The following is a 10606-nucleotide window of genomic DNA, read 5'->3' as shown; positions in this document are numbered from 1 at the left end:
TGGGAAAATGATTACTTGCCCCGTACAGCGCCTTCGGATTAAATGAGGGGCTTCTCAGGCTTCCCATCACCTGAGCCCACACATCAAGCCTGAGGTAGGAAGGTCTGTGTGGTCATTTGCTCCTCAGATGACGGCACAGCAAGGACAGAAGCCAGCTCCCAGCGACAGGAGCATGGAGTGGCAAGTGGCTCTCAAACCCACGTCCCATGGAGCCTAGGCAAGCCTCTCCGTGGACTCAGCTCAGCCTCTGCGAGTTAGGGGTTAGGAGCTGGGACACATGTGCTTCCGCCACGACCCTGGGGGCAGCCTGGCATCCACCGCTGTCCTCTTGGCTTCCTTCCCCTCCTGCTCAGCCCAGCATGCTCTTCCAAGCCACCCAGCTGCTTCTGTCACTGTGCAATCTCGATCATTCTTCTCCAGTTCTTCTCTACTGATCCTCTCCTGAAACCCGAAAAGAATCAACACAGCATCCCAATTAACACTGGCCTGGCTGCCCCCCATACCGCGAGCTCAGAGTCAGAGCAGGCGAGGCAGGTTCACATACCAGGCCGGCCACGGGGACACCGTGTTCCGTACATAAGATGCTCTGAGCACAGATTTACTGATGGGAACGTATATTTAGTGGTGGGACATGAAGTCCTGGCCCGGGGAGATCCAAGAGAGAACAAGGCAAGGGGGCACTACTATAAAAGCGCAGACTTCCCCAGACACACTCCCGCAGGCGTCAGGTCACACTGGACACCTCCTGCTTCCTCTAATGGGCTTCAACGTTTAAAAGGAGAGTCAGAGATGAGCACAGAGGCAAAGCACACACTTGGTTCAGTAGCCTGACAGCCCAGCTTTCCACTGTGACCCAAGGAACAGGAAGGCCCTCCTCTGCCAGATGGCTAGAACTGATGTCAGACACCAGTCAGCTTTTCTAAGATAATCCAGCACTTTCTGCGATGTTTTATGCCTTTGATGTTGAGTCTTCTATCCCAGAACCATCTGTTTTCCAAGATAAGCAGCATTCCCCACAAAATGCATTTGTAAGTTTTGGAGTTTAATGTCATTATCGATTCTTTAGGGATTCCAGAGCAAAGGCCCTGCCATACCAGCAAACGGATGTCAGCACAATCACCTTGTGTGGACAAGTGTCTGGCTTGGCCTCAGGAAAATACTCGTGGAATCGTATCACTCCAAAATCTTATAAACTACTGAACGACAACAGGCCAGGAACAGGAATATTCAGGAACCATCTTTACCCGCGGATCTATCTACCATTGTTCTGAACCATCTCATAACCTAATGCCCTATTCCATTTTCTAGCATCTGGGCTTGAGGGGCGGGGAAGGAAAGAAAGATAAATTTGTCCACACATTAGTTCTGCTTGAAAGATACCGGTCCGTCACAGAATCTGAAATTCAGATTTTTCAGTACTTCCTTAACGATGCAAAATTACGGCTCGTTCCCATGTGTTCTCTGTTTAGTTTTGGCTTCGTCAGAGCTTGTCTAGCTTAGAGAAGAGGACCGTGAAAAGTCTAATTGCAATGGCCTCTCCTCCCACTGCAGCTTGGAGATTCCAAGCATAAATCAAGGGCCTACTGCCCCAGAGAGGCCCAGAGCAGAGGTGTTTAGGAAACTGCACAAGCATGACACAATGACTAGTCCTAGAATGGCACACATTTGTCACTGTACCTCATTGTCTTCTCCATTATGGGATATTCCGGGTCCACTGTCTTGAGAAGTGCGCCCAAGAGCAGTCACTTCCTCCTTGGAATTTCCTGGGTTAGCTGCCCTCCCCAAGCAAGAGAGCAGAGTAAGCAAATGGGGTGACTCCCAAGGAGCTGGACAGTCAAAAGATTAATAACATAATGGGGACACTTCCAAAAGCATGGAACCCCACGACCCAGTTCTATCCTTTTGACCTTCACCCTGACACCTGCTACATGCCCTCCAAGGGCAGGAAAACCTTCCAGGTATTGGGAGAGTGGTTCTATTCAAGCATTTCTGAGCTGGAATTTTGATCTATTCTCCCAACTATTCAGGCATTAAATGCAGTCAGGTTTCCCATTCTATTCCTTGGCCCTCCTCTTTGCTCACTGGAATTCTTACTCACAAGATAGACTATAATCACACATGTTAATTCAGCCTCTCTCCCCCCTCCTACCAAATCAGTACCAACTTGGAAGGGGGTGACTTTCTTATCCTACTGTGCACCTCCCCACACCCCAAAATCCATATGTGGAGGTGTGGTGAGGGGTTCAGATCCTTTAGGAAAAAAATATGCAGTTTTCCATTTGAGCTGAAAATACAAATGAAACACATTTTTCAAATAAAGAATATTACTTGTTACCTACGTAAGTAAATGTTTAAAGTTTATTTCCAGACTCTATAAATGAGCAAAATTTGGTTTGGCAAAATTGAATCAAAAGCATCTAAAAATACCAGCCCTCTTTAGCCTTCTCTGATATTTAAGATTTTATATAATACAGTAGTAGCTGCCCATGTACTTTCCTTCACAAAAACCATAAGCTCATAAATGAGCTCAGACACTTCTCAGCCAGCCTTATTGACTACTGTATCCGGATGACCTGGACACTTCCCAGTGCTGAGAAATGCTCCGTTAACAGTAATCAACTGAATGAGTGAGTGAATGAATGAATGAGAGAATGAAGTAGATAATCCATTATCAATTTTCTTCCTTTCCTGATGTGTGAAACTTTGTTTTTATGTGTTATGGATGGAAGTATGTTAATACCTATCAAACTTCCCCTTGTACTTTATTCCTAAGCAATGAAGCTGCAATACTTTTTTTAAATTAATGATAATTTGGACTCACAAGGATGAGAATCTGAGAAGCAGCCACACAGGTAGGTCAAAGGCAGATGCCTACGAGTTACCATCCGATGCTGCAGCAGATAACAGTGGCCACTAGAGGGAGCCATACAACCTTTCAAAGAGCAGCATTAAACCAAAAAGCCCATCCAGCGTGGTGGTTCTGTTCTCCGCCCTTCCCAGCCTGGCCCTGTGTAATGCCCGACTCTCCAGAAAAAGCTGAAACAAGTTAGAGCTGCAGTCTGCTAAGCATCAGGCTTTTAGAAAACTGACCCCACTTTGTCAGCTCAAATATTTCACATCTCTTTATGTACATTCCCTCTAGCTTTAAAAATTAAATACAAACAGAAGAAAAGTATTTTCCCTGTGGATGACAGTTGAATCTATTAAAACGTCACCTGGAAAGAAAGCAAAAATACAACCTAAAAATGAAAAAACATTATTTTTTAATCTGTGTGCAATTTATTTCCTGCCTCCAGCAACTTTTTCCGTTAAAAAAAAAAAAAATCAACTGTTGATGTATTCAATTTCATCCCCCCCAGTACAGAAAATTAGGCATGTGCAAGCTAATGGGGAAGTCACATCGGACAGAATTCTGATCCTATTGGTCAAGTTTCAAAGGCTTCATATGTAACTGAGTATAGGAAGAAAAAAGTTTCTCACAAACTCCTTCTCTCAAAAGGTCTGAATAACCCTGTAAATATTTTCAGGGCCTTTATAAGCCACAGATGTTATCAACAGTCAGGACTGTGCAAACTCTAAAATCCCCAGTCCACAAATGACACTGCTTCAAAAACAGATTTTAAAACATTTGAAAGGAGAAGTTAATTTCCCCCTGGAATGTTGTGGAATGTTGTAATATGTCCACACCTTAGTTAGAATGTGAAAAGCAACAGGCCCCACCGGGCTTCTGGTTTATATTTCTATTCCTGTGGCCCATGAAATTGTAGGAAACCTCCTAAATAATAGTCAGAAATAAAGGGACAAAAGATAGAATTTGAAAAACAGAACAATTCAAGAAAGCAACTCTAAGAATAACTGATTAAAACTAAATTTAAAATAAGTGGCCTCGTGACATTTCCAGGGAAGAGAAGATTCCAGAATCTGCATTGTTTGGTGATGGGTGGGAAAACCCCGTGGGCTAACATTTGCTGATTTCTGTGAGGAGAGAAACAGATGAAACACAGAGAAACTGCCGAGCATCTGGGCTAATCTGTGATCGCATCTGTGGCCCCCAATCGCCGGCTGGCCTCGAAAAAACCTGAGTGCCAGCGCGGACTGACAAAATTGTTACAAAATGAAACTGGTTGGCGGAAAACCTTCACCAGTGAATTAAAATCCTGACTGCTGGCCCTGGGGGGAGAGAGGAGGTGTGGGTGAAACTGGGAACTAGCCATGATTTACACAGGGAGTGAAAAGACCACAACTTAGAATTTTTCAAAAAATTATGGTTTCGGTAATCTAATTATATCCCTAATTATAATGATGACCCTTTTTCCTTCAAGGGACTCAAGCATGCTTCTGGTACCTTCTCTGTGAAAGTCCCCTCATTTGCCGTTTTAAGGAGAGAGTTGGTGCATCTCAGAGTGAGTTAAAGTGACAGGGCTGGCATCTGAATTCTAGCTCATTTCCTCTGACCAGACCACACCAACTCTCTCAGCTCTTGAAATAACCCCCAGTGGAATTCTCCTCAGAGGAAGCCATCTCCCCAATTATGCAAAAACGTCCTCCCCTGCAAACCCCCTCCAGCCCATGCAATTTCCACATGATTTCCACATTCTGATGGGCAAGCCTTTTTTTTTTTTTCCATTTCCAGCCAAGGAAGTGCAACATCCAAGCCACAGAGGCCAGGAGGCATGGGGGCTGCAGGCTCCCTTGTGAAGCCCAGCGACAAACCCACACGGATGGTCAGCCAAGGGCCTGGGACCCTGGCTGGCTTCCCATCATTTCCGGCTTTCTATGCCACAGGGCAAGTCACTTAACTGCCTCATTAGGATCACAGTCACACAGCCCTGCCACAGCCTCCTTCCCAGGTGCCTGGTTACCCCATTAATATCTGTAAAGACCTATTAAGCCTCCTAGCTGAAAGGCACCAGAGGAGCAAAACCTATCACCATCATCATCAATAAACTCCCAGGCACTCTCCCCTATTGCTACCTCAGGGGAATCAGTCACCATGGGAAGAGAAAGCCTGGCACCTCAGCCTGCCCATCCATCCCTTAATGAGCTACCTGCAGCCTCAAAAGTGGCACTGGACCCTGAAGGGAGCTCAGCCATGCTTTCATCGTGGCCGGTGAATTTAAAAAGATGCTCCCTCGCCCCCATCCCCCCTGCAGGCCTGCCCCCAGCTGCACCTCCAACTGCAGCTGAGGCCAGGCCTCAGTGGGCCATCCTCCCCTACCTGGGAGAGGTGGAAGGAACGCGGACAGAAAGCAGCCTGGAGACCTAAAGACAATGTGTGTCTGCCACCCTGCTCGCCCCTCCGGCCCTCAGACCCACCACCTGGGCACAGACACCATCCATCAAAAACCTGCCACAAACTCGCTGAAGACGGCCTGTGTGTCTGTAACAGGGCTGCCCACACAACCAAAAGCTCACCCATGGGGAAAAAAGAAAGAAAGAAAAAAAAAAAGGGCTTCCCTGGTGGCACAGTGGTTGAGAGTCCGCCTGCCGATGCAGGGGACATGGGTTCGTGCCCGGGTCCGGGAAGATCCCACATGCCGCGGAGCGGCTGGGCCCATGAGCCATGGCTGCTGAGCCTGCGCGTCCAGAGCCTGTGCTCTGCAACGGGAGAGGCCACAGCAGTGAGAGGGCCGCGTACTGCAAAAAAAAAACAAACAAAAAAACAAAAAAAGCTCACCCACCGGGCTTATCCTGCGCTGCCGTCAAACACATCAAATAGGACAAGAAGGACAAGGCAGGCCCTCGCAGACAGAACAGGGGGCGCTGCCTCACACCCACGTGAACCCTCCCCGCAGGAGAAGGGACAGAGCTCGCTCTTCCAGCAAACCCTCGTGTATCTTAGAATTTTTACCAGATGCACACATTGCCTACAGGAAACAATGCTTTCCAGGGACCTTCTGCTAGACAGAGGCAATTAATCCTCTTGCATGTTTCAATGATCCTTTCCAACTGGAAATGGGGAACACTTAGTCCCAGAGAGTCTCTGATTTGGCTAAAGTGGGGGAGATCTATTTGAGCAAGAGGGTGTGGAAGGTGTGGTTCGTTCAGGATGGGAGGTGGAGGAAGGCCAGGATGCCACCGCTCGGGTTTCACTCCCTCCCCTATTGCTGCAACAGCAACAAACAAAACGTCTGCGCAGCCTGACTCTATCTGCACCAGTGAATCTGTGCTTCCGTTACCGACACTGGAAATAACCAGACCAAAGGGCATGCTTTCACCCCGACTCACAATCTAGACGCATTGCCTGTTGAAGCTGAACCTTCAGCCAGATGTTGACTCGCTGGCCCCAGGCTCCTGGGGGCTGCGCCTCCCACAGGCGCCTCCACTCCTCTGGATGTGCCACCAAGAACTTCCTACAGACTGAGGGGAAGTTGCACACAGGAGTCAGGGAGGCCCACGCAGCCCTGGTGCACACATGCCAGCCCTCGTCTGCGTCCCCAGGCACACCCACTTCCGTCCTTCTTGCAGCCTGGCCCGGCCCACCTCCAGCTCTCTGCTCTGCTGCTGCCCCACGCCAACCCCTCCCCCACCCGCCATCCTCCTCACCTGCCTCCCACTTTCATCCATCCCATTTAGCCTGCTCAGGCGGCCACAACAAAACACCACACACCCAGGGCCTTAAACAACACACATTTATTGTCTCGCAGCTCTGGAGGCTGGAAGTCTGAGATCAAGGTGTTGGCAGGCTTGCCTTCTCCTGAGACCTCTCTCCTTGGCTTGGAGATGGCACCTTCTTACTGCGTCTTCACACCAGCTTCCTTCCGTACCCATCTGTGTCCTAGTCTCCCCTTCTTACTGGGACCTCCTCTTATCAGTCCTATTGGATCAGGGCCCACCCTATGACCTCATCTAACCTCAGTTACCTCCTTATAGACCCCATCTCCACGTACAGTCCCCTTGGGGGTTAGAATTTGGGGGGGGACCCAATTCAGACCATAATGGCACCCCACCCGGTCCTCTCCATAGGCACTGTCCTCCCTCTTTCTGAGCCTCCACAGCCCTCTTCTCCCAGGGAGCCTTCCAGCTCATCCACGGACACCTTGACTCCAGAACCCCCTCAAGGTTGTAGACTTTTATGCCACGTTCACAGGGTGAGCATTTCCATGTGGCAGGGCCCTGAATCCAGCCGAATGGGAAGCAGCTCCTGGTCCTGCACGTGCTGGGGGCTCCATCAGGCCCAGGGCAAGAGCACAGATGGAAACCCACAGAGCATGACGCTAAGTACTCAAAAGGTGTAAGCCAAGCTAGCCGAGTGCTAGATAGAATGTTCTGCTCTCCTGTCTTGACAAATATAACTTCTTAACAGCAGGAAAAGCCAGTTTCAAATTTAGAATTCTTAGACTCCTTGGAGTTTTGCACCTGAATGTGGCGATGCCAAGAGAGCTGGCCCCCAGCTGGCAGCCCACCCTCTCCTCTCACCCCAGCTCCCAGCACGTGGCAAGGGGCCTGTGCATACAAATGTGGACACCACGCCCACACTCTACCTACATCCCACCAGCAGCTGTCCCAGGGCCTAAGGATGTGCAAATTGGTGGCGTCCTCTGCTCTTAGGGGCACAGATCCAGGATGGAGTCCACTTGGGCCCTTGGCAGCCCCTGACAGGAATCCTGGGGTTCTGGTAGCCTGACCCGGTTTAGCAGTGGCCTGCACCCAGGCGAGAACATCCTCTTGGGCCCACAGATTGCTCATCCCGTGGAGAGAGGTGCAGCTTCAAGAGGGTGCTAAAGCGTGGGGCCCTGGGCAGGAGGCCCCCCGGGCCATTCCAAGGGCAGGACTGTACTGGATAAAAGGCGGTCCGTGAAGCGTGGAGCAGCCACAACCGGCATGGCCTTGAGCCTCCAGCTGCTGCTCTGTCCTGCTTTGTCCACACTCTGCCTGCTCACCCATGAGCCCAGGCACAAGCAGGGTGACGTAGAAGCTCAAGGCCCCAGCACCCTTGGCTGCGCCACTGAGATCCCAAGTGTGATTCAGAATCAGTACCTTCAGATCTTCTTTCTCTACCAGGTGGAGATACAGGCCCCTGCGAGGGTCTCTGCAATGCTGGCCTGGGGGTGGTCCCCGCCCTTTGGAGCCTGCTCCTCCCCAGGGGAGACCTGGGTGGCTGCCCTGGGGGACAACACACTCAAACAAAGTCTCAGAGCTGAAATGAGAATGAGGGGAGCGACAGACGGCACGTGGGCGTGGACAGAGAACCAGTGCCGGAGTTCCAGAACTTTCCAAGACCTCCAAGTAAGCAAACCAGTGCAGCAAGCCTCCAGTATTCTTTGCACAAATTCAGGATCTTCAGAGTTTCGTGAGAGATGGAGAGTTTGAAAATACAAAGAAATGACCAAACCTACTTGAGGAAAATATGTTTTCACCTGGTTTTCTTATGACTTCCGAGCAACAGAAGTTTCCTTGCCTTTCACAGCTTTTCTCTCCTATCTGTTGTTCTCACACCATAAGGACACTGGAAACTCAATAGTAAGGGTCCAAAAGTATCTGTATGACAAGAAGTGAGGCAGGGCCCAGTGTGGGGTGGATATGCTTCATGGGGGACCAGTGGATCCTGGGAGATGCTTCCCAGTATCTCCCACCCTTGCTGATTTGGAGTGAAACATTTAACATCAGGGCTTTCTGAATTTCCTCTGGCAAATACATATTAAGATTTCTTTTCCAGAACCTGGAGAAGGATTGTGGTACTTCATGTTATATATCAACTTGAGTGGGCCAGGGGTATCCAGACATTTCGTCAAACATTATTCTGAGTGTGTCTGTGAGGGTGTTTTTGGATGAGATTCACATTTTTTTTAATTAATTAATTTATTTAATTATGGCTGTGTTGGGTCTTCATTGCTGTGTGAGGGCTTTCTCTAGTTGTGGCGAGCGGGGGCTACTCTTCGTTGCAGTGTGCGGGCTTCTCATTGTGGTGGCTTCTCTTTGTTGCAGAGCATGGGCTCCAGGCGTGCAGGCTTCAGCAGTTGTGGCACTTGGGCTCAGTAGTTGTGGCACGTGGCCTTAGTAGTTGTGGCTCATGGGCTCTAGACTGCAGGCTTAGTAGTTGTGGCACACGGGCTTAACTGCTCTGCAGCATGTGGAATCTTCCCAGACCAGGGGTTGAACCCGTGTCCCGTGCATTGGCAGGCAGATTCTTAACCACTGCGCCACCAGGGAAGTCCCAGGATTCACATTTGAATCCTTAGACGGAGTAAAGCAGATTGCCCTCCCCATTGTGGGTGGAGCTCAGCCAATCAGTTGAGGTCTTGACTACAAAACAAAAAGTCGGACCCTCCCACAAGTGAGAGGAACTCCTCCTGCCTGACTGACTGAGCTGGGACATTGGTCTTTTCCTATCTTTGGACTTGAACTGAAACACTGGCTTTCTTGGGTCTCAAGCCTGTTGGCATTTGGACTGGAACCACACCATCAGTCCTCCTGAGCCTCCAGCTTGCTGACTGTAGATCTTAGGATATCTCAATTTCCACGTTGTCTGAGCCAATTCCTTATAATAAATCTCTTCTCTCTCTTTCCCTCCCCCCAACCCTGACTAATACACGGACTCGGTAGGACAAGAGCAAATGGGGGGAGTCATCTTCTGCAGTAAGAGCTACACAGGTGCTCAGGGCTCAGGGCATTTGGAGCTTGCCTTCCCTCAGCTCCTGGTCCCCCCGGGGCTCCGAGTTGGAAAGGCAAAGTGATGACTGCCATCTTCCTGTGCAAGAGCAAAGGCCCTCTGAGGCCCAGCAACAACCAGCAGCACAGTGCGTTCCCTGGATTCTGCTTCTCTCTGACGCTGTGTTGATTTGGTTCTTATTATTTCTAAATCCAATTCTTTCTCAGGGACTGGGAAAGGTTCGCCCCTTGTGATCAAGCTTAAAGTCTCAGTGCTGAAGCAACACGAGATTTCTCAGAGGAAAGAGAAAACTCACATGTCATGCTGCCAGCGGCTCTGAGGGACCGCCCACCCCAGAATCATCTGGAACCCACATGAGTTACCCATCCCTGTTACCCAAGGGCTCCTCCCGATGCAGTGGTTACCTTGGTACATGGCAGGGGAGATGGGCCAGCTGATGCCCAGGGCCTTGTGCTCTCAGAACGTCTGGCAGAAGTCCCTCGGCATGGCCAGGCCCAGGCCCTGGCGGCGATAGCTCCTCTGGACAAACACGGTGTCTGAGACAGGCAGCAGGTAGCACACACCCATGCCATCACCACACAGGCTGCCTGAGGGGAAAGCAAGAGACATGTGCTGTCCCCTGGGCTGGACTAGCCTGCCAGGACCCAGCGGGACTCCTACTTGCCAGGTCACTGGTACCATCTGGAAGCAGTGCAGCCTCACAAACTAAACCACTGAAGACCGAACAGCAAACCATCCTAAACCACCAGCTCTCCAGCTTACTGGGCAGCCCACACATTGTCAATTGCTGTGAGCAAGGCCACTAGGCTATTGCCCTGAAATGAAATGCAAACCCAGGTGACTGAGGCCGTCACGCACCCACCCAGACTCCTCACACCCCTCCCTCACTGTGCACAGTTCAGAGACCCCCAAAGCCAAGGAGGAGCATCTGGGCAACGTCAAAGTTCTCCCTGATGTGGGCTGGGAGACCCAGCCAACGCATCTCCATGGCAT

General features: G+C 50.2%; 1 protein-coding gene across 1 annotated transcript in view; it reads right to left on the bottom strand.

The window, feature by feature from the left end:
- Positions 1-261: 261 nt before the first annotated feature.
- LOC131753377 (protein FAM169BP-like) overlaps positions 262-10606 on the bottom strand; it is an 83658-nt gene continuing 73313 nt past the window's right edge. The window contains 4 exon segments of the mRNA XM_067030711.1: positions 262-441; positions 1678-1772; positions 6229-6360; positions 10018-10200. Coding sequence (XP_066886812.1) covers positions 262-441; positions 1678-1772; positions 6229-6360; positions 10018-10200 — 590 coding nt within the window.

This window comes from Kogia breviceps, chromosome 3, assembly GCF_026419965.1.
Source record: "Kogia breviceps isolate mKogBre1 chromosome 3, mKogBre1 haplotype 1, whole genome shotgun sequence".
In the NCBI taxonomy this organism is placed as follows: Eukaryota; Metazoa; Chordata; class Mammalia; order Artiodactyla; family Physeteridae; genus Kogia; species Kogia breviceps.
The sequence above is the reverse complement of the archived record's forward strand: the minus strand, read 5'-3'. Positions and strand labels throughout refer to the sequence as shown.